This window comes from Engystomops pustulosus, chromosome 8, assembly GCF_040894005.1.
Source record: "Engystomops pustulosus chromosome 8, aEngPut4.maternal, whole genome shotgun sequence".
NCBI classification, from domain to species: Eukaryota; Metazoa; Chordata; class Amphibia; order Anura; family Leptodactylidae; genus Engystomops; species Engystomops pustulosus.
Genome location: NC_092418.1, coordinates 40,286,669 through 40,311,378, shown reverse-complemented (window position 1 = coordinate 40,311,378; position 24,710 = coordinate 40,286,669). Strand labels below are relative to the sequence as shown.

The window sequence follows — 24,710 nt, the reverse complement described above, 5'->3', positions numbered from 1 at the left end:
GGGTGTTTTCCTTAAAATAATTAATCAAAACCGTCCTCAGGGATTCTCTTGAGAGTGGGGAAGAAAGGAGGGTTTCATTAAGACGCCAGTGGGGAGATTTAAGTGAGGTATCTTCCAACCTCAAGTCTATGGAGATCGGTGCATGGTCTGACCATGTTATTTGGCCAATTTCAGCATCCCCTAGGGCTCGCAATGTCGGGTAGTTGCCAAAAAAATAGTCTATTCGCGTGTGAGTCCTGTGGGGGGGGGAATAAAATGTAAAGTTCCTGGCCGTCGGGTTGTTCACTCTCCATAGGTCGTAAAGTGAGCTTTTACGGATCAAATGACGGAACCCTGTAGCTAACGTTTTCGTCCCCTGAGGTGTCGGGCGAGCCGGGACTGATAGGCGATCTACACTATCCGAGAACACTACATTAAAGTCACCACCTACCAATAAGAGTTCGTGTTGATCAGATGTTAATCCCGAAAGGACCTTATTGAGGAAGGGGAGTTGGCTGGAGTTTGGAGCATAAATATTACACAGTGTTACGTGAATGTTCATGAGCGAACCTTTGATTATAATATATCTGCCATGGGGATCTGCTACAGTTTCCGTTAGCTGAAATGGGCAATGCCTAGAAATAAGAATAGCTACCCCTGCCTTTTTAGTGGGAGCATTAGCCAGGAAAGACACGGGATACCAGTGGTTGGCAAAGTGAAAGGAACTCGTGGATGTGAAATGCGTTTCTTGGAGGAACACTATGTCTGCTTTGGCCTGGCGTAGTTCTTTCAGAAGAAGCCGCCTTTTCACATCTGAATTAAGACCTTTAGTGTTTAGGGAAAGTATTTTAACCATAATCTGTATAAGTTAGCCTGTCAGCTGTATAGGAAGTTTTTATAGGTGACGGAATCGCGGCCTTAGAGCCTCCCGGGGGAGCTCGACCGGGTTCTGTTTCCGTCACACGGTTGGGTGGATCGGGAGACAACTTGTATAGAGACTCATGGACCAACACATGAAATAAAACCAAAAACAAGAATAAAACAACATTAACATAAAACACTTGCAAAAGCGAGGGTAGCCTACGGCAGGTCTCGCCGTAAATCCTCCGAAGTGTAGTCCTGCATTTCTCCGGGGCTGACATTGTCAGTTGCCGGGAGCAAACCTCTTCGGGAAGATTTACCCTTGGGGAAAGAAAACGTACACCGGAATAGCAAAATGGGCAGCGGAACAGAAACGTCTGGATGAACTCGCATCCCTGAGCCCTTATGTAGGACACCGACATGTAGTTAAACTATAATAAACTCTATGGTGGTTGACCCAAGCATTGATAAAGACTATATGTACAACAATTAGAGAAGAAGAGTCAGTTAGATTTAACATATAAGGATTAAGGTTAGCCCGAGTATACAATAATATACATCAGAAGCAAAATGGCAATATCTTGTCGATACTTATCGTCCATTGGACTGTCTACTGCCACTATCCAGGGCCCTCTGCCTCTTCTTTGACGGTCGGACTTGTTGCCACGTAGGAGGGAGATTCACTGGGGATCGATGTTGAGGCCAGTCCGGGAGATCCGGAAGGGTGAGCTGGAAAGTATCACAAAAATGTTTGAGATCTTCTGGGTATCGCAAGACAGCTGAATGACCGTCTTTTCTTGCCGTCAGGCTAAATGGAAAACCCCAGCGGTAAGGTATGCCTTGTTCTCTTAGTAGGTCTAAGAGCGGTTTCAGGGCTCTGCGTTGTTGTAGCGTAATCCAGGAGAGGTCTTGGTATAGTTGGAGCTTAGCCCCCAAAAAAGAGATGGATTTCATCAAGCGAGACCGCTTCATTATTTCCTCTTTTAACATGAAGTCGTTCACATGGCAAATAACATCCCGGGGAGGACCTGCCGTCTTAGGGCGCAGTGCCCTGTGAGCTCTGTCCATCTTAATGGGGGTGTCTAGCGGTCTGTCCAGGATAGTGTTGAAGAGGTGTTGTAAGTAGCCATGGACATTCTCCTCCCCCTGTTGTTCTGGAATGCCACGGATTCTAATGTTGTGCCGACGACCCCTATTATCTAGGTCTTCTATGTGTCTTCTTAGGTCTCTAATAATGGAGTCTTGCGTTGAAACCTGCTGTTGTAGAGTGGAAACCGCTGTTCTAGCCAGATTGTGGTCGTCTTCAAGTACATCTACTCTCTGCGCCACTTGTTGAACTTCTTTATGGACTGTTGCAATTTCTTGCCGGCAAGCTTCCTTCACTTCCTCTATCAGCTCCCTGAAATCTTGCTTAGTGGGCATTTGCTGGATATAAAGCCATAGCGGGTCATGCAAGGGTGGAGACATTTGTGAAGGGATCGAGGAATACAAGTGTGGGGAGGCCGGTGGAGAGGTCAGGGATTCCTGTGCTTGCAGTATACACCCATCTCCAACTGGGGAGGGTAATTGAGCTTGAGTGGCATAAAATGTGCTTTTCCGCAGTGCAGTCGCATATGATACTTCCAGCTTTTGACTGGTTAAAACATCTGGGGAGCACAGGGTGCGCTGTAGAGCAGGAGAGGGAGGTAATGAGGGGTGCAGGATTTGTGGTCCCAGGTCAGGTGCTGGTGAATGACTTCCTTCACTTAATGGGTGCTGGTACCCCGGTGTTGGAGGGGTTAATGTTGTGGCCGGAGAGCCAGGCTGTGGAGGTGAGGCCTTCTGTTTGCTACATATGTAGCTAGGGTGTCCAGGGGCTACCTCTGGCCTCTCTCCAGGTCCAATAAAGGAGCTAGGTTTTTCCCCCACCTTGTCATCTGCACTCCGGTGCAGAGGTAGAGGCTCGTGCCCCTCACACGGGTTCTCCGGGTTCTCCTTATCTGCGCTGTGTTGCAGCGCCGGAAGTGGCGCCTCGCGGCAGGCTCGGGCCAGCGCCATCTTGCCAGTCCCCGCTTGCACTTCTGCACTTCTTTTTCTGAAGAAGTCCGCCGCTGGCTGGATCGGCGGCGACCTCTCGTCGCTCCTGGACCTTCCTGCCGACGGTCCCCTCCGGTTCCCCATGCTAAGGTGAGTCGGGTCCGCTTAATTTTAGCTTATGCAGCGCTGGTGATGCGGAGCTCACTCTCCGTGTGTCCGCTCACATCGGCTTCCGGGCACGCCCCCCTGGATCTTTTTTTTAATGAATACTATCATAAGCTCCTGGCAGGGCGATTGTTTACGGACACTTAGAGATCACATGAACCTCCATCTGCAGCCATTTTATGGACAGGAACGTCTGACTGATGAGGTAAAAGACAGGAGGCTTCACTTTACATATTAAGCAAGCAGAGCAGAACTATTAATAGATGTATATTGGTAAATTACCTAATATCCCCCCCCCCCCACATACACACAAATTACAAATTCATGAGGTAAAGTGGCGAATCCCTTTAATTGCCTACACCCCCAAAAATGTCATGTAAGGGGTTACTTGCCTTTTCCCACTCTCTTTCTGTGTTCAGCAGTATAACCACCAGTTTTGGATTCGCTTGATAACCATCTTCTGTAAAGGACAAATCTCTGCCGTCCCATGTCACATTTAACATAAATCTGCCAAAAGGGGAAAAGAAAAGTTTAGGCAAATAAACATGAGCTTTAGCAGAGTAAAAAGTCAGTTCAGTTATAGAAACATTTACAAGGGTTCTCTATTTTCTCTATATTGTGTTATGAAAAGTTATACAATTTTCCAATCTACTTTCTGTATCAATCGCTTGTTGTTTTCTAGATCTCTGCTTGCTGTCCTTCAACCTGAAGCTTCTTAGTTTGCTTTCTGTTGATTTGAATCTGTCTTTGGTCATGTGATGTGGGACTCATTACTTTTAGAGAGTAATCAGAGCTGTGTGTCATAATGAGTGGTGCACTTGTGTGACATCACATGACCAGGGACCGTTCTGTTTGTTCTCCACAGGAAGTAAACAATGAAGCTTCCTGTTGAATGACAGCAAGCAGAGATCTTTGCAAAATGTGATTACTTATCATTTCATAAACAATATTATTATTTGCTTAAAGGGATGCTTTGAATCATCCATTAAGAGTGATCAAAAAAGTGAGTCCTTTGATTGTATATTCTATTGGATGTTTGATGAAGTAATTTGACCTAGTGACAGATTTTCTCAGAGTGGTATTCTGTCATTTTATTTCAGTGATTTCCACAGATGCCTCACAAAGCCATTGATATCTCTGGGTGTTTTCATATTGGCTTGTGTTTTCACTGATCCATTGTACGTGGAAAAAATTATGACACTTGTCCTATTTTTTTCACAGATGTGGATCATGGAAGGCAATACAAGTCTATTGGTCCGCATAAAAAAACTGATTCTTTTCACTGATAAGGCTTTTAGGTGTAAGGTTTTCAAAGCAATGTTAAACCTTCAGTTTTTTTGCGGACACAAAGACAAAATGGAAGAAAAACTGAGACACAACGGAGACAAAACAAGACGTATGAGCAACTGAAGCTGAGCACCAGTGCCAATGAGTCCTTAAAGGGGTATTCTGGGAATATGAATGTCTTATACAAAAACCCATGATGCTATAAATAAATGAATATAACATAGCTCAATATCATTAGTCCCAAAATGAAACTTAAATAGTTCACTTTTATAATTCACAAAATTTTATGGCCTCTTTAATGTATGCATTACCAAGAGTTATCACCAAGATGGCTATCAATGGAAACTACAAGTCCCATGATCCTTTACTTTCAGTAACTCCTCCTCCCTTTTATAAATCCTTCCAGTGATGAAACAGACTCTCCTGCTCTCCAGGCAGGTGCAGGACATGTGATGTGGACATGTGACTAGTGGCTGCTCCACGCAGAGGAAATCAACGGACTGCTTAAGGGGCCAGGAGCATTTTAATTCTTCATTACATTGTATGTCTACAGCAATTTTCTGCTAAGGGGAGCAAAATTTTAAATAATTTAATAATTAGATAATTTAATAATTAGCTTATATTTTAAAGACCCATTTGTATGTGAATTATGCTGATTCCTGGAATACCCCTTTAAGTTACGTGACCCGCATAATATTTGTGTGGAACCAACACCCAACAGCCCTGATTATATGCTGTTTGAAGCAGTCACAGCAAAACATTAAGGGCTACTTCCATTCTATCTGGTCATTGGAAGGGCAGGTGAACCATCTAAAGTGCCAAAGATGAAGTATATTGTCTAATAAACTGAAAAAATGTAATGGCCTACAGATAGGACTATACCCATTGGCAGTAATATATGTTATTCAGTTATAATCAGTGTGCCATTTTTCTCCTCTTTGTTTAATTTCGGAAGGTTTTTGATTGTTGGGTTTTTTATCTTACTGGTTTACCCATTTTGCTTTCTGTGCTGACAATGATTTGATTTGCTGCTTAAAAATCAATAGCGTGACATCTGCTCTAGTGATTTTATGGTTATCTTTAGGAACAATTTGATGGCATTTTTTAGGCTATGAATTTTCCTGACAAAATTGCAGCTGCAAAATTATTAGAGTGTCAGGGACCTTAAGCAAACTGTGGATTGATGGCACAGCCATCGCGGTGTAATTCACCTGCCTAAATCCCTAAAGCCACTGGAATCCTCTGGGTGATGATCACTTTCAAGGATCTTTGTACAAAAATAAAAATAGAGAAATAAATATTACAATGTAGTGATAGCATACAATATGTTCGAGAAACCTTTTAAAAGGCCATAAAGAAAACTGCAATTCGCCTACCAAAATGTTAAAATATAATCTACAAATCACTTACACATGGGACTCTAAGGAATGGATTCCATTTTAACTTTTTTATTTACTACATTAAAAAAAGAAAAACCTACAAATTTGTGAAGTGAAAAATTGCTTGAAAAATCGACAATACAATTATGATTTTCCAAGGAGTTGAACACATACATTAATACATAATATGTTAGTTGACAAAATATTCAATAATGTACGTACAATAAATATGCACAACCTTATGTGTAGGAAACCTTAAGTCAATGCTCTTTGTGGCCCTGATCCAAAGTTATCATGTTAGTCAGGTGAAACAATCCCAGCGATTCTTCATCCATTTTCCAAATGGTCACCTTTACAGTTTCAATTGCCTTAAAAACTCTACATTTTGTATTTTAAGGCACACTTGAAACACACTGCGTCTTGAAACACACACGGAAATGTTTTAGGAAATCAGCCAAGATAACAAGAAGAGAATTACAGACTTGCACAAGTCTGTTTTATCCTTGGGTACAATTTCTAGATACCTGAAGATGCCTTATTTATCTGTACAATTATAAGCAAGTACAAACATGTTGGATGGATATGGTAAGAGTGTGTCATTTTCCACAGTGAAACAAGGAATGTGTAGACATGGGCTAAAAGGTCAGGAAAAAACCAAGTGACACAAAAAAAAACAGCCAGTTCACATAGGTTATTATGGTATATTCTTAGTGGGAAAGAGATAAATAGAAAGATGGAGCTTACTTCATAGTGAAATGTAAAGAAATTTGAGCACTTGTCTGATTGCTGTAGGCTCATTGCTTGTAAGATAAACCCTTTAAGGTGCTTTTGAGCCAACATTAAAGAGTTAAAGTGGTTTGCCCATGAAAGAAAGTTTTCAAATTTCAACTCCCTAGTGATGATTACACAATAAAGATGATTTTTAACCCACTTACTTTACAGGATTAAGCGCTGTTACAGCGCGAAACGGACCGTCGCCTTTTTTGTGGGCTCTTGCTGTACATACTTCTTCCCTCCCGCAACGATGTCTCTTTTATCTTGAAGAAATAAAGCCTTGAAGTTTTAACTGGGTGAGTGCCAGCTTCTTTTCTCTTCTTATGAACACTTTACAATTTTACTCAGTTTCATTGCTGTTTAAGCTCTCATCACTCAGCGATGCTCAGTGTAATATTCCAGAGTGTGGGCGGGGAATCTCTAAACAGACACTGCATGATGCTGTCATATGCTGTGTGCTGACAATGTGATTATCAGGGCCCAAGGTTTATCTACACTTTTATTTAGCTTCTGAACATTCTACTAGTATCTAACATATAAGACAGATCAGAGGTGAGAGATGATGAGATCCATATAAAACACAATGGGGCAGATTTATCAAGCTGTCTGAAAGTCAGAATATTTGTAGTTGCCCATGGAAACCAATCACAGCTCCCCTTTAAAATATTCATGAGCACCGGTAAAAGGAAAGCTGAGCTGTGATTGGTTGCCATTGGAAACTAGAAATATTCTGACTTTCAGGCACCTTGATAAATCTGCCTCAATGACTCTCTCAGGTCTGCTAACTCACCTATACCACACACACAGTCAGCTCTGCTATATCCCTGTCTCTCCTGGATAATGACATTATTTTGCCTAAAGCTTGTAAAGTAAGTCTCTGTACACTGCTACTTTCTGGCAGGAAGTCCCTGTACCTGAGCTGGTCTTGTTATGCAAGGGGGAGGAGCAGGAGGCAAATAACACTGCAGTGTGCAGACATGAGAAGCTATTCATGAGAAGAATCCGACCATAGTCAGAATATTTATGGTCTTATCCAAAATTGTATATACCAGAACTGATACAGACAGGTATCTGTGAAATCTCTTTTTTTTTTGTTATTTACATTGAACTACAAAATATGTTATTTTGTTATCGTGAGTATATTTAAAGGGGCATTCCAGAAATAAGCATAATTCATATACAACTGGGTCCATAAAATATAATCTAATATGTAATTAGTTGTTATTTAAAATGTTTTATCCCTCTAGCAGAAAAATGCTGCTGACTATAATGAAGAATTAAAATGCTACTGGCCCTTTAATCAGTCCATTGATTTTCTACATGTGGAGCAGACACAGGACAGAAGATGGCTGCTGGTCACATGTCCACATCACATGTTCTGCACCTGCCTTGGCAGGTCATATGATCACCACCAAGTTTAGCTGTAGTCGGTTGGTTGCAGTGCATCCAATATGGTCAGTGTTGGGGTTAGGCACATCTCAGTGAGGTAATGTGCAGTGACACGCATCATTACTATGGTAACAGCAAGAAAGTCTGTTAGATCTTCACGTAGAGCCGAGCATGAGAGGGAGGAGGAGTTACTGAGAACTAAAGCATCATGGGACTTGTATTTTCCAGGGGCGGCCATCTTTTTGATAACTCCACCTACTTTAACAAGGCCATAACATTTTGTGCATCATAAACTCAAACTATTTAACCCCTTTTCGCACCTTGACGTGATACTAGGTCATAGGATGCGGGTCATTCTCGCACCTTGATGTAGTATCACGTCATGGCGATCGGTACGCGGTAGCCGGGATCCTGCAGCAACAGCTGACTGTTTAACCCTATAGATGCTGCTGTCATAGGTGCATCGGCGCGACGATCGGCACCTTCCGTGTAGGGCACGGAGGTGCCGATCGTTACCATGGCAACCCTGATTTCCGATAAGGACCCCAGGGCTGCCTATGGTAGCTGCCTGCTAGGATTGTACACAGTGCACGATCTAATAGTGCAGCTGTCAGCCTATGCAAAATGCTTAGGCTGACTATGTAATATGCTGCAATACATTAGTATTGCAGCATATTACAATGAAGAAGTGATCAAATGATCACTTGTTCATGTCCAACCCTGGGACAAAATAAAACAGTTAAAAAAAAAGTGCAACTAAAAATTTTTTTTTAAAAAGAATAAAAGTCCCCTTAAACCCCATCCCAAACAGTAATCAAATAAAACATAAAAAAATGAAAATCCCCCAAAAAACACAACATATTTGGTATCACCCTGTCCAGTAAAATAAAATTGTCACTGAACCCATACGGTGAGCGCCGTAAAAAAAAAAACAACACAAAAAAACCCCTCTCAAAAATTATTAAATTTTCACATCTGACCGCATAAAAAGCGCATAAAAAGTGATCAAAAAGTAGAATTTACCCCAACATGATACCAAGAAAAAGTACAGCTTGTCCCGCAAAAAAATAAGCTCTAAAACAGCTCTGTAAACAAAAAAATATAAATGTTCTGCCCATTGTTACATGGCGATACAAAATCAAACAAATTTCTCACAAAATGAGTTCTATATTCTGCAAAACAAGTTAACCATAAAAAAGCCATATAAATGGGGTATCACTGTAATCATGATTACCAATAGAATAATGATAACACATCATAAAAAAACCATAAACAAGAATTAATGATTTTTTTAACCACCACCAAGAAAGAGCTAATAAAATCTGATTATTAGCTATTGAGCCCCCCCCCCCCCCGTAAATGATGTACTTGAAAAGTGGATCTCATCCACAAAAAAATAATCCCCCATATGTCCAAATTACAAAAAAATAAACATTTTATAGCCTGTAAAATGTGACAATGTAGATGCGCTCTGAATATCACTCCTTCCCTTCTATGCCGGGCCCCTGTGAAGCATCTAAAGGGTTAACACACTTCTTAAAGTTAATTTTTTACACATTGTGCGGTGTAGTTTCTAAAATGGAATAATTTACAGGGTTTTACTGCTATTTAGGCTGACTCTCAAAGTCAGTTTAAGCTGAGGAGGTGGCTCTAAATAAGGGTTTTAGCGATTTTCATAAAAATGAGAAAAATTGCACCCACAATTCTGAACCCCTAACAACCTAGAAAAGAGAGAGGATGCATAAAACCCTGTGCCGATATAAAGCAGACATTCCAGAAATGTTAGTTATAAAGTTACTTGGGTGCTATGACTGAAAAGCAGAACATTTTGAACTTTGAAAATGAATAATTTTAAGAAATTTTTGCCAAATTTAAATTTTTTTCATAACTAAACACAAAGGATATCATCAAAATGTTTCTATCACTTTGAAGTACAATATGTGTGACGGTAAAACAATCTCAAAATCCCCTGGATATGTTAAAGCGTCACAAAGTTATAACCTCCTATAATGACACAGGGCAAATTTTATAAATCAGGCCTGGTCCTAAAGGTCTAAAATGGCTTAGACACAAAGGGGTTAAGCTCCATTTTGTGACTAATGACATTGAGTTTTGTTGTATTCATTTATTTATAGCATTATGGTTTTTGTCTTTGTGGGAACACCCCTTTAAACAGAAAAGAATGTTAGTGAAAAATCCTTAAATCATTACGTTTAATTACCTAGATTCATCCCTATAATCATGATATTTGTATTCCTACAATCAGGATATTTTTTGAATACTCATAACACATTTTTACAAGCAAAACGTTTCAGTTTGCAAACAAAATCAGTTTAAATGCTGAAAAGGTTTACAAACTTTTATGTTTTGTCATTTCAGTGAATCTTGCTTGAAACCTCTATACCAGTGATGGCTAACCTATGGCACTGGTGCCAGAGGTGGCACTCAGAGCCCTTTCTGTGGGCACTCAGGCCATCACCAGAGATGACTCCAGTTATCTTCCTGCAGTCCCAGACAGCCCAGGACTTGCTGTGCACAGAGGTATTTTAAAGTGACAGCTCTACCTGGGACTATTTTCTGCTTTATTGGTGTCCTCAGGTGCTGGTATCAATGAAAACAGTGACAGAGAAGGAAGTATAAATCACAAATTAAATTTGTGTTGGCACTTTGCGATAAATAAGAGGGTCTTTGTTGTAGTTTGGGCACTCGGTCTCTAAAAGGTTTGCCATCACTGCTCTATACGAATGAAGGTTTATGTATGCTGAAGGAATGGCTAAGTGCCTTTAAGCAACAGCAGCTCAGTCATTCGTATGGCAGACTTGGAATGAGTGCTGTAATTGAAATTGGTGTGTGGAGGGATATTGCTTTGGAGAAAGGCTCAAAGAGTAGAGCTCCCTTGATCTTAGGGAAAGAAGGAAAAGGCTAAGTCAATGGAAGACTGGTCTGAATACACAAATATCTGAACAGCATAAAGAAAGTGAATACTTAGATTAAACCTAACAGATGGTGACATTTGGCAAGAAATTGGTTCAAGCAAGTATCACAACTGAACTCCGATATTGAAGCTTCTTTACTTATGATGAAGAAGGCTCCACCTTAGATATACCTGGTACCAATCTTTAAAGGGATTGTGTCACTGGCCATAATGACCCTCTGTCATTAGAGCTTAGTATTTTGAACAATTTTTTCAATATACACCTATTACCAATTTTGCCTAGTTTTCATTATAATGAGATGGAATTACAGACAGTCCCCAGGTTACGTACAAGATAGGGTTCAGGGGTTTGTTCTTAAGTTGAATTTGTATGTAAGTCGAAACTGTATATTTTATAATTGAAGTTCTAGCTAAATTTTTTTATTTGCCCCAGTGACAATTGGAGTTTCAAAATTTTTTTGCTGTAGTGGGACCAAGGATTATCAATAAAGCTTCATTACAGAAACCGTACAGCTGATCATTGCAGTCTGGGACTATAATAAAGCTTCCAGAGAGCTTCAACAGAGGTCACAGTGGGCAAAGGGGTCCGTCTGTAACTAGGGGTCATCTGTAAGTCGGGTGTCCTTAAGTAGGGGACAGCCTGTATTACCGGTGTCGTAGAATACAACTTTGGTGTTTCCCACTAGCTGTCACACTGTAATACTATATTATACTATTCTATACTATGAGGTTAGTCAGTTAGGAGTGAAATTATTATGTATCTACATATACCATCATACTCATGTGAAGGGTTAAACTGGTCACACCCTAAGGGAGCACAGCCTTTACTCAGGAGCAAAGTTGTGAGGAGCCAAAATTTAAATCCATACATGGGTAATTTATCAACAAACAGTTCCGGCACCAGCTCACCCTGAGCTGGTGCCCGGTGTTTACATCTAATACCTACCATCAGAAGTGGTAGGTTTCCTTTAAGTCATAGAACTTTTTTTTTCATAATTTGTACATTTCATACATATATAAAATATTATATTATATATTCAACAGTAATATTCCTTGAGGACATATAAGGAGGTAAGTAGAATAAAACATAATTACATTGAGATTGAGAATTATGATGTTAATTCATTGTTTATTACAGGATATTCTAAAGATACGCTACAAGTAAAAAAGATAATTGAAAGGAAATGGTATACAGGCAGTCCCTGGTTACAAGTCGAATTTGTATGTAAGTCGCAACTGTATTTTATAATTGTAACCCCAGCCAAAATTTTTTTGGTCTCTGTGACAATTGTATTTTTAAACTTTTGGATTGTAATAAGAATCATCATTAACAATAAATGTTAATTACTGGCACCTTTGATAACCCTTACAGCTGATCATTGTAGCCTGGGACTAAAATACAATAAATTACCAACATTCAGAGATCCGTTTGGTGTTCTTAAGTAGCATTTAGAAAAGCTGAAAACATCAAAACTGTATTGAAAAATAGTTATATAGGGAAAACAACACAAATGAGGTGAAAAATGTAAAACTTGTAGAGAAACAAACGAAGGCAGAACATAATTTGGGAAAGTTTTGACAGAAGTTAATGGGCACAAAGTTAGAATAAATGAGGCTGCGGTCAAACATGGCACTAAGAGTGAAGTCACATGTTGCGTTTTGGTTGCATTTACATTGTAAATTACCAGTAAATTAAAAAGAAAATGTAAATTAAAAAAATTTTAAAAAAATTAAAAACAGGTTAATGTGCAAAATTTTAAACATTTAAAGCATGTGAAATAATTCCAAGTTACATTTTAAAACATAAAAAAAATCCACTGTACCAGGTGCAGATTTGTGCATAAAGAGTTGCAAAAATAAGCAGAAAAAGTGATCCATGGAAAAAAAAGTCACATGGAACATCTGGAATATAAAGATACATAAGGCACTGCACAAGGAGCAGACCAAGGTGTACTTCAAAATCGAAATCACAAAATAAAGTCGCAAAAAATGAGACAATTTAACTAGGAAAGATAAAGATAGATGTCCCCCATAGTGTTTCAGACCATTTTTAAAAAGTACATAATGGCGAGTCTGATGTGTTATGTTTGGGCTTGAGTAGAACATTGAAAGGACTTTGGAGAGGGGAAAACTTAGGTAATACATTAAGTAAAAAGGAGGTCTAAATTTAGATTTTGATCTCATTCATGAAAAAATAGTTTTTGCACAGAAAGTAGGTATAATATATAGTGTTATGGAGAAGGATTGAAACACATTTAGAACGTAATATAGTTATGTAAATCATATATGTAAAACATATGGTGTGCGGGGGAAGTGTATAAATATATCTATGATATAGTAGTTTGGGATATATTTACTGGATATTGGTAATGGTATAGGTAACTTTGGATTGGTTTGTATAGAATATTAGGAGTGTACAAATAATATTTATGTAGAGTGAGAATTAGTATAAATTGTATCTTTAACTTTTTAAATGGATTGATTATTCATATAATGTCCACTTGATTGATGTTTAATGGAGCGGTTAGAAACATATATAGCTTTGTTAATAATATGATGCATATATTAGTATTACAAAATGGCCACATATTTAGTTACAAAACAAGGGAAGATGATGTTTTTCTCCCATTGAGTAGAGGCGCTCTTCTAAATTGGTGGATCAGTTGGTGTGGGTGGAGTCATTCAAATTGAATGTCCTTCCCATATAAATTTTTGGCAGTTGTGGATGATTAGAAGATCGAGTAGGGCCTTTTGAAACCTAGATATATGGTAATTGGTTGGTAATTGGTTTGGAAAGGATGAAGAGCTTCAATCTTGAATGTAAATATGGTTTATACCGTAGGATTGAGGCATTGGGATGAATGGTTGATGTAGAAGAATAATTGCATTGGAAGGAAGGCAGATGAAAAGGGGAAGATTTGGTTTCCAACCTAAGTGTACTGTGGGAGGGCAGTTCTGATAGGTGGAATTTAGGTGAAAGCGGAGTCTTCTCCCAGGATTTTTGTCAAAGGATGTAGGCATCCACTGATTGGAGGAATAGAATGGTGTTAGATAATTGTAGAAATGATGGCCCAACTGAGATGGTGATTGGAGAATGACGGGGGAGGGAAGGGGACATCTCAGTGAGATTTTAACACATATTCAAATATGGGTGGGGATAGAAAGGTGATAGATGATGGGAGAATGATTGCCCATTTGAGACAATAATTGCCTACAACAAAAGAGACTTCAGATAGGAGATATTTTGATTATAAATGCCATTTCTTTGATCCTTTTTTCTCTTTACACTCTTCTCTTTATCATTTTGATATATGGAAATAAAATAAAAATAGGAGAAGGAAGGGAGTAATGATTTTTTTTGGATATATGGTTTTAAGAGAACATTTTAATATAAATAAGAGGAAGTGAATTAGCTGGTGATGCCCCCGGAAGAAGCCATATTGGCAAAATTTAGGGTCGGTCTTGGATGACCAACCAACCCATCAATGGAATTTTCTATGCATTTTGTTCTTATGTGAAATGTGATAATTTTACTATTAAAGAAGAATCTTAATCTATATATACAGGGTATGATATGTGTGTGTATTATTTCTTATAGTGAATACACGGAAGGAAAACGGAAGGAAAAAACGCATGGAGAGCCTGTGATATAAATGTAAACCTATTTGGGATTGGAGCCTTTGTGTCTTGGGAATTTTAAGGAGGAGGTTTATTGATAAAAGTGGTTTAAAAAGAGCTGAAACCAGAAGCGTCGAGCTCCGGTCGTATTTTATTCTATGCTATTGTTTGTGTTTATGTTTTTTTTAACAGCATTGATTTACTTTCCACAAATCTTTACAGAATAGAAAAAGCACAATTCAGGCCTCAGAAAGAACTGAGCATGAAATATGTAATGTGGCCAAAATCTTCCTAGAAGCAATGTAATCAGAGCAGTAGCATCTGTTTTCCCTTAAGGAAGAGAAATGCTTCAAAGTAGGAAGCATTATTTTACCCCCAGGGCAGGACCATCAGCTTACATCAAAATTTAGTGGAACTTTAATAACATTTGTTTAGTTTTTACATTTCTCCAGCTGTTTTCTGGAATTACTTATTGCTCATGGAAAAAGCAAACTGAAATATTCCTGACTTCAGGCAGCAGCATTTTAAATATTCGTCTCTGAAAAAACTGATGGGTGGCTTTATTAAGAACATATTTGATTAAAAATCTTCTTGCTATCATATGTACCAGAATAAACTGTAGCTTCCAGCTAATTGTACATGGTTCAATCTTTCACTTGTGACAATTTACACTGAAGATGAGCCTTAAGGGCATGTCCGCACACAACAGATATGTTGTAAAATTCCCTCCATGTAATTACATTGTATTTTCTGGCGCACAAGCCCTGAAATAGCCCCCTACACCACGCACTAGCATATGATAAATCACTCTGTGCTAAAAAAAAATTGCTACATAATATTGCAAACATCTTTATATACCACAAAGTTTTGGTCTGTGCAGATCATTACAGGAAACCGGACTTCAGCCAAAAGTTCAGGTTCAGGTTTGGCATTTGGGCTCACCTGCAAAAAACCCATCAACCAGCTTTTCACACTCATTGCTAAGGCTAACACCAGTAATTAGTACGGGCACCAATCATGGGTATTAACCCTTTCGATGTTGCAGGCAAAGACACTAAAGGAATTTAAATTTTGGCAAAGCCACCAACTGCATTTAAGTGATTACATCATGGGAAGAGATGGTCAGTGGCGTAACTAGAATCTGATGGGCCCCAGTGCAAAGTCTGTGCCGGGCTTCCGACTATAATGTATGGTTTATAGTAATAGTCTTCTCATATGGGAAAGTGACACCATAAGGGGCCCCTAAACTTCTTGGGCCCTGGTGCGACTGCTACCTCTGCACCCCCTCAAGTTATGCCCCTGGAGATGGTTCTAGTGAGCAGCAGTGCATAGGACTTTTCCAGACACATTTAAATGGTTGACACCTATGATCAGTACCAGCACTGCGTGTTTGGGTTCAAGTTCAGGTACCCTAACCAAACATTTGTTCAAGGTTCGGCCAAACTCTCCAAATCCGAACTCGACTGGGTCAGCACATCACTATTCATGACAAGAACTGGAACTGTCCAAACAAAATAAATAAAGATAAGGCAACATGTCTACATGCTGAGATGCTGTCCATAGTGAGAACATGGCACCCCAACTGGCTTCTGAGTCACTCCATGCCACGCCATGCCAAGTTTAATATTGCCATCATGATCGATGATTCTCCATATAATACAAAGATAAGTGGGAGCTTCTAGAATGATATAATATCATGAGAAACTATACTCACCAATCATAAAAATCATGGAAATTTTCTTTCTATCCAGACTCTCTATTCCAAGTTACAAATAATTCTTTCAATACAGCAAAACTTCAATACAAAAAAATTCATATTTGAAATATTTTACCTCCATTTACCTCCCTATAATGTTGTAGGAGCTCCCTGAAACATGCACGCTGTCTCTACAGCAAGGTATGATCTATGAACTATCATAGTTATTTAAAGCATGATTTGTAACTTCTTCAACATATAGATAAGAAAAGAGTTATGTCTGGTGAGAATAATTTCCTCTGATATTATATGACTGTATTGAGAAGAGTAAAAGGAACCTCTGTTATGATGCTAATTCACATGCTTAATTAACACTCGTGGTCATTCTATTTGATATTAAACTTGATGACTCCTTGTTACATCTGTGCCTATGTCATTCTCTGTTTGCAAGGTACAGCTGAGGACGCACTGAAGTCTCTGTTTACTTTACTGTACTTTCTGACAGCCTTGATTGAATTGTACCACTCCCCATCCTGACCTTTACTCTTTGCCTACTGTAGTTACTACTTAGTAAACTTGTGGTATGCTTTGATTCTACAACCTAGTGTTTCTGACTCTACTACTCTTGACTATTCCTTTTCCTAAGTGATTTTGTACTGCGTTTGTCCTTTTGTCCTTTTGGTTTGGCAACCATTCTTATATGTTTGCTTTGACTTGCCTTTATCTCTGTATTTTCACTTTAGTGCGGGTAGGGACTAGCTGTCCCTTACCTCGTAGGATAAGCGAGGCAATCAGGCTGGGACAGCTAGGAAGGGGTTTAGTCTCAGGTCCCTCTGTCTGTGTCATATGTCCATTCCCAGATCTTGCTTTATAATCTAAGAATGAGGCTTTTTCTTCCTTTTTGTCCAATTTGGTTCCTAGATGGAGGGCATTCTTCAGAAGCCGCAAATAGGCAAAGTTTCTTCTGTAAAGACAATTGATTTAAAAGATGTTGATCCCATTGTTTATTTCTTTAAATATGAACAAAAAATGAATACATCCTCCTCATATAACTTATTATAGTTATATACTATATTGCACAGCTGAAAATCACGTATAGTAAGAAATCACTATATATGACCTTGGATTTTAGCTTTTAGTAGAAGAATCATTCATGCGTTTTATATATGTTTTTGCTTTCACAGCATATCTAATGGAATTGATAAATTTGTATATTTCAATTGTTTAAAAAAACTGCCAAGAATATTTGGCCAGAAAAATAGAAAAATAACACAGAATGGATCTAGTGGCTGCTGCAGTGTTCACCTTTACACTGTGATGGGCCGGCTGTCCTGTTAGATATTCCTTCTCACTGCAGACATGAGCTTATTATAAAGCAGAACGTGACAAATCCACTGAGTAAACTGCATTTGTCACAAATGTTTCTCATTTTCCTTCACAAATAATTCCTGTCACCACTGTAACTCAGAGCTCCGAATGTAGCCATTTACAATGTGAATAGAATATAATGGTAAACCATCTGCTGGGCTAGAAAGAAAATATAAATATACCAGCGTCAAGAACAAAACACGAATCAACAATCTGAATCAGCACCATGTCTAAAGGAGGACAAGAGAAATTCTACCGCCTTCCATAAAGAATTCAGGTCTATCAAATGCTAAAAGGAGTATTGTATGTCAGCAACACTTACCCTAAGAATGCACTTACCCTGCCGGATAGTGGACATGAAATCAGGTAGAAATGTTCCATTCCAAATATACCAGCCTACCGCCATCATTGTGTTAGCATACCCTCTTATAGCATTAAATGCCTAAATGCCTGAATGCATCTACCTTTCTATAGAAATGGCCTGTTCCGAAGGTTTAAGCCTAATTACATAAATGAATAGTGCAGATAATTATAGTAAACTTATATAATTACCGTATATACTTGAGTATAAGCCGACCCAAGTATAAGCTGAGGCCCCTAATTTTACCACAAAAACCTGGTAAAACCTATATTTTTTTTACTCGAGTATAAGCCGAGTAACTAGGCTTATACTCGAGTATATATATATATATATATATATATATATATAGATTATACTTTATTAAGGATAAATGTTACAGTGTCCCATTTTCCCTCCTTTTTCTGCCTTGTACATTGTGTGCAAATCAACTTTTCCAATCCTTTTCCCAGTAATAGCAAATAAATGCAATGCCAATATAGTTTTTCATTACTTAGAGGAAACCTAACATCATGGATCTACCTACTAAGGTAGATCCAGTAACAGGTTCCTGTAATATATTCTATCCTAATCCTTTTTTTATTAAAAGATCCTCAGGAAACTTTTATCCAAGATATATGCAAATTTTCTTAAGAGGCTATGGGGGGGTGGAGTAGCCGTGCAGTGGAGTGGGAGCTATGGCGAATCCATGACCAAGTAGCCTCTTTCGAGTCCTCTTACCCTCCTGCCTTCAGACTCATCTGAGATCCTGGAGCACTGTGCAGGTGGAGCAGCTCTGGCTTCTCAGATAAGGCTGCACAGTTTCTGAACAGGGATCGAAAAAGGCTACTGGGGCATGGAGTAGCCATAGTTCTTGCTCCATGGTGCGACTACTCCATGCTCCAATAGTCTTTTAAGAAAATTTGCATATATCTCGGATATAAGTTTTCTGAGGATCTGGGGCACAAAATGTTTTGATAAAAAACGATTCGAATAGAATAAATTACAGGAACCCGCCACCAGATCTACTTTAGTAGGTAGATCCATGATGGTAGGTTTCCTTTAAATGGTAATTCCAATTGCTTAGTGATTTTTACCAAATTTTTATATGTCACTCCCTTTTAAAATATAACCAGCACATATTGTGCTGCTCTCCCTTTATGGAGTTTTTCTGTTCTGCTATATGTCATAAATCTCCTTAAGAATCCGTGAAGTGGGTGGAGAGAAATCTCTTCCTGTCTGTGTCTTGAGCTGAGCCAATTATAAGATGTCCATAGTTCCCATTATGCCTTGTTTTCTCTCATAAAATAACTTCCTACAAGTAAAACCACTGAGTACTGCATAGGGTATACATCCAGAATCTATATAGTGACTAACCTGGCAGCTTTCATCACATTGAGAAGCATGAAGCATGTAGTATATAGTAGTATACACTCACCGGCCACTTTATTGCACATCCATGATGCGAATCTCCCGTTCCACCACATCCCAAAGATGCTCTATTGGATTGAGATCTGGTGACTGTGGAGGCCATTTGCGTACAGTGAACTTATTGTCATGTTCAAGAAACCAGTCTGAGATGATTCCAGCTTTATGACATGGCGCATTATCCTGCTGAAAGTAGCCATCAGATGTTGGGTACATTTTGGTCATAAAGGGATGTACATGGTCAGCAACAATACTCAGGTAGGCTGTGGCGTTGCAACGATGCTCAATTGGTACCAAGGGGCCCAAAGAGTGCCAAGAAAATATTCCCCACACCATGACACCACCACCACCAGCCTGAACCGTTTATACAAGGCAGGATGGATCCATGCTTTCATGTTGTTGATGCCAAATTCTGACCCTACCATCCGAATGTCGCAGCAGAAATCGAGACTCATCAGACCAAGCAACGTTTTTCCAATTTTCTAATGTCCAATTTCGATGAGCTTGTGCAAATTATAGCCTCAGTTTCCTGTTCTTAGCTGAAAGGAGTGGCACCCGGTGTGGTCTTCTGCTGCTGTAGCCCATCTGCCTCAAAGTTCGACGTACTGTGCGTTCAGAGATGCTCTTCTGCCTACCTTGGTTGTAACGGGTGGCGATTTGAGTCACTGTTGCCTTTCTATCAGCTCGAACCAGTCTGCCCATTCTCCTCTGACCTCTGGCATCAACAAGGCATTTCTGCCCACAGAACTGCCACTCACTGGATGTTTGTTCTTTTTCGGACCATTCTCTGTAAACCCTAGAGATGGTTGTGCGTGAAAATCCCAGTAGATCAGCAGTTTCTGAAATACTCAGACCAGCCCTTCTGGCACCAACAACCATGCCACGTTCAAAGGCACTCAGATCACCTTTCTTCCCCATACTGATGCTCGGTTTGAACTGCAGGAGATTGTCTTGACCATGTCTACATGCCTAAATCCACTGAGTTGCCGCCATGTGATTGGCTGATTAGAAATAAGGTGTTAACGAGCAGTTGGACAGGTGTACCTAATAAAGTGGTCGGTGAGTGTATATAGTAGAAATAGTAGTCAAATAGTAATATGGGTTGAGAACAGAGTGGGAGAGATAAAAAGATCTGTAAAATCACAACCTTGGTTGAAGAACCTGGAAGGGGACAAAAGGGACAGGAGAGCCCTTCAACTATACTCTTCCTTGTGCAATCTTCATCCACAGATCTACATAAGAAACAAGGCTCTCCTGCTAGCTACACACAGAGAGCATCACATGACCTCCCTACAGGTCATAACAGACAAATAGTATAGTTTATACCATTGAATTTTATATTATATTGTAAATAAATGGATTATTATTTTAGACTCCTTTTGTCAGTTTGTCATTTTTGTAAGGACATTTGATGACTGACATATGTAAATCTTAGAATTGCTTAAGAAAATGTGACAAACTAAAAACCTTCTAATGTGACATTCTGTTTAAATGCCTATTGTGAGCATTTACCACGACACAGTAACAATATGTCAAAGCTGCTCTTTATCAGCCTATCAATGTACAGTGATTGTTTCCAAGCATTGAAGGAGAACATTTACACTGATGACATTGAGATAAGCCTTGGACAACATTGATGACTTTGTAACTCCACTGACAACAAAAAGGTGGGACCTGCTGAATTCTTGCAAGTATTAACCATCCATGCCCTGACATTTGCCATGGGGGAGGAGAGGAGGCAAATCATATCTTGGAGGTTCTGCTAGCCCTAGCATTATTGTTGGGTTTGGCCAAAGTTCATCTCATCTGCAATTTTCCATAGAATTTTCATAGAATTTCCATAGAATTTTCCATACTGATGAGAAAAAATTGTAAAAATGTAGATTTGTTTAAATATTCTATTTTATATATTAAATATTGTTCATGATTTTCTGGTTAATTCACATATGTAAATGGGGTACTCACACCTTTGTAGATAATCAGCAGCCAGTTTCCATCAGAAATAACTTACCTCTTTGTAGATTCTTTCACTGAGGATTTTCATACTGACATCTTCCCTGGTTCCTTTAGTAACTCTTCCCATTTATGTTCTAAAGCTACATTATCACATACATACCATTGTTTTCTACTATAGGGTGCCACTTTTTGTAACTTAGGTCTCAGTAATTTTCAAATGGAAAACTGTTGGAAATATTTTCTTCTTTGCTGGGCTTCTTGTGCCTTATTTATGAAGTGTTGGCGCCACAATTTTGGTGGTTTTCTGTTTTTGACAGCAAAATTGTGTGAATCCAACACTTCTATTTTTCCGAATTTTTTTGTGGTGCAGTTTTTGGCGCAAGTTTTGGCATAATTAGAGAAGCTAAAAGGTCTATTTCACCTTCATGAGTGTGGATACAGTTCTCAACTTTTTGGTTTTTTCACAAAATGATTAATCCCTTGCGCCACAAACTTACATCACACTGAAAAATAGAGCACGTTTCCAGTGCCATCCTGCACCCAAATTAATAAATGTCCCCCCACAGACTACACTTTATCAAAGAAGACCCACTATAGTACTTTTTGTGGGGTTGTCTAGTTTATGTTTCACTGCTTTAACTTTGTGGTAACACACTGTTTATACTGGGGCACATTTACTAAGGTCATTGCACCAGTTTTCTGTTGGACTTTGCGCATTCTTTTAGGTGCAAACTGCTTGCACAGGTATTTAAGAAGTGTCTGCACCACATTTGTTTCACATGTGACCCATTTGTGGCGCAGCTGCACTAGGCATCATGCAACACAAAAAATGGGGGATTCCGGTGCTAAGTCGGACCATGCACCAGATTTATCATGGAAAGTTGGTTGCACGCCCTATGTTAAAGCTGCACCATGAAAAAGTTGGTGAACTCTGTCAGGCCAGTGTAGGGAGTGTCAGATTCATGATTTCTGGCGCCTGTTCTTCATGAATCTGGCACACGCTGCACTATACACAGTTTGCACTACTCTCAGTGAATGTGCCACACTGTTCCTATATTAGACATTGCGGATCCTTTATTATAGGATTTTAGCCATTTTTTCACGCTACTGCCCTATTTATGTGTCAGCACCACACATTAGCTTCTTTACCAACACTCATACATTTTTTTAGCAGCTCTATTTGGGCACAATTTGAGATTTTTTTTCCTGCCCTTCTAGATCCTCAGACACTTTTTTTGTGCAATTTGTGTTGCACACCTAGACCCACAAAAAGCAAGTCAACCAAGTTATATTTCACTGTAATGAATGTAGAGTCATTTTAGACACTTTCGACTGTGAGTCAATTTATTAAGCCCATATGACACAATAGAAAATTGCACACAGTTTGTGCACCAAAAAAGGACCTGGCGACATAAATAATAAATGACCCCCATTTTTTATGTGTTTATGACAGAATTCTAAGTCTAACTAATAAGAGGTACAAAGTTACACTGTCCTAAACTACACCAGATTTATCATTAAGCATTAAACACTTGCGGGGAAGTATAAGACTGTCCAGTATAACTTTGCTAGTAGTGTAGATTTGTACTGTGTTAGCCATGAAGAGCAGAGGAAAAGCAAAGGGCTCTCAGGTTTTTAGGGTTTTTCATTGCCGTCCTGTCGTAAATACGATGTCCCTGTATTTATCAATGCTGTGAATTTTCTGTTTCATGCATAACATCATGTCTGACGAAGAGAACTAGTATTCTCGGAAGCTCACCTTTAAATCTACTCAGCCTCAAAAAGGTATCGCCTGATTTCTTCACTCTTCTTCAGGTCTAACTTTGAACTTACGTTTCAAACTTATTCAAACTGAATTAGCTCCACTACTTGTGATCCGTGAAACACGTGCAGTTTTGCTAATAGTTTTAATGAAATGTCAATAAAGCTTGCATGTTGACTAACAGTATGCTGGTGTCAGTCATCTAAAGCTGAATATGGAATTACCTGCAGTCATTTGGGCTCGAGTGGAGACTTTCCATTGAATAGGTGAGATGGTCTGAACTTTGTTTTTGCCTTTTTGTGAACATTTGCAAAAGCTTTTATCTGTATAGTGCAAATACAAAACTCATCATCTGTTCAGTGTCGTGTTGAGAGTGTTTGATGCAAAGCGTTACTACCTTATGTTAATTGAAAAGCAATAGGTTTCTAGATAAAACACATTGGATTTGAATAGGATGTAAGCAGGTGGCAAAGCATGAATTTAATGTAGACCAACCTGAATTCCTAATTCTAAAGCTGAATGATAAAAGTAAATAATAGAGTCTGCATCCTTCTCTGCATTATCAATAGTCTTAAAGAAATACTGCAGGGAATACATGGGTTAATCTCCTGCAGACCAGTTTCATCTTTGGTTGATCACAAGTTTTAGAGAGTGAAGCTTATACAAGGGTATATTACAAGAAAATAACACTCTATCCTGTAACTAGGAGAGGCAGGTAATTAACTGTATAATACGTTAGTTGCTTAGTAAAAAAGAACCTGTCAGGCAAATTAACCCCAAAATTTAATATATTTATACACTGCCATTAGAAAGCATTTCCCCTATTTTACATTGTCCCCATACATGCCTGTAAACTTAAACAATCGGGTTATAAAGCTGTATGCAAGTGACCTGAGATGGGTCAAATATCATATTCTGCTGTCCAGCTTATGCTGGAAGGTACAGCCCAGTGCAGAACATGTTTAGCAGAACATGTCAGGTAGTTGTGTAGCTGATGTCTGTGTCTCACACATGTGTATAGCAGAACATGTCAGGTACTTGTGTAGCTGATGTCTGTGTCTCACACATGTGTATAGCAGAACATGTCAGGTAGTTGTGTAGCTGATATCTGTGTCTCTTACATGTGTATAGGAGAACATGTCAGGTGTTTGTGTAGCTGATTTCTGTGTCTCTCACATGTGTATAGGAGAACATGTCAGGTACTTGTGTAGCTGATGTCTGTATCTCTCACGTATGTACAGCAGAACATGTTCGGTACTTGTGTAGCTGATGTCTGTGTCTCACAAATGTGTAAAGTAGAACATGTCAGGTACTTGTGTAACTGATGTCTGTGTCTCTCACATGTGTATAGGAGAACATGTTGGGTATTTGTGCAGCTGATATCTGTGTCTCTCACATGTGTATAGGAAAACATGTCAGGTATTTGTGTAGCTGATGTCTGTGTCTCTCACATGTGTATAGCCGAACATGTCAGGTACTTGTGTAGCTGATGTCTGTGTTTCACACACGTGTATAGCAGAACATGTTAGGTACTTGTGTAGCTGATGTCAGTGTCTCACACATGTGTATAGCAGAACATGTCAGGTACTTGTGTAGCTGATGTATGTGTCTCACACATGTGTATAGCAGAACATGTCAGGTACTTGTGTAGCTGATGTCAGTGTCTCTCACATGCGTATAGCAGAACATGTCAGGCACTTGTGTAGCAGATGTCTGTGTCTCACACATGTGTATAGGATAACAGGTCAGGCACTTGTGTA

The 24,710-nt window shown here is 39.1% G+C and overlaps 1 protein-coding gene across 4 annotated transcripts in view; it reads right to left on the bottom strand.

Moving 5' to 3' along the window:
- Nucleotides 1-24,710, bottom strand: part of GRIN2A (glutamate ionotropic receptor NMDA type subunit 2A) — a 348,821-nt gene that overhangs the window by 81,790 nt on the left and 242,321 nt on the right. For all 4 annotated transcript variants that reach the window (XM_072120737.1, XM_072120736.1, XM_072120739.1 and 1 more), the window contains one exon: nt 3,414-3,528. In XM_072120737.1, coding sequence (XP_071976838.1) covers nt 3,414-3,528 — 115 coding nt within the window. The remainder of the gene's footprint in view (nt 1-3,413; nt 3,529-24,710) is intronic.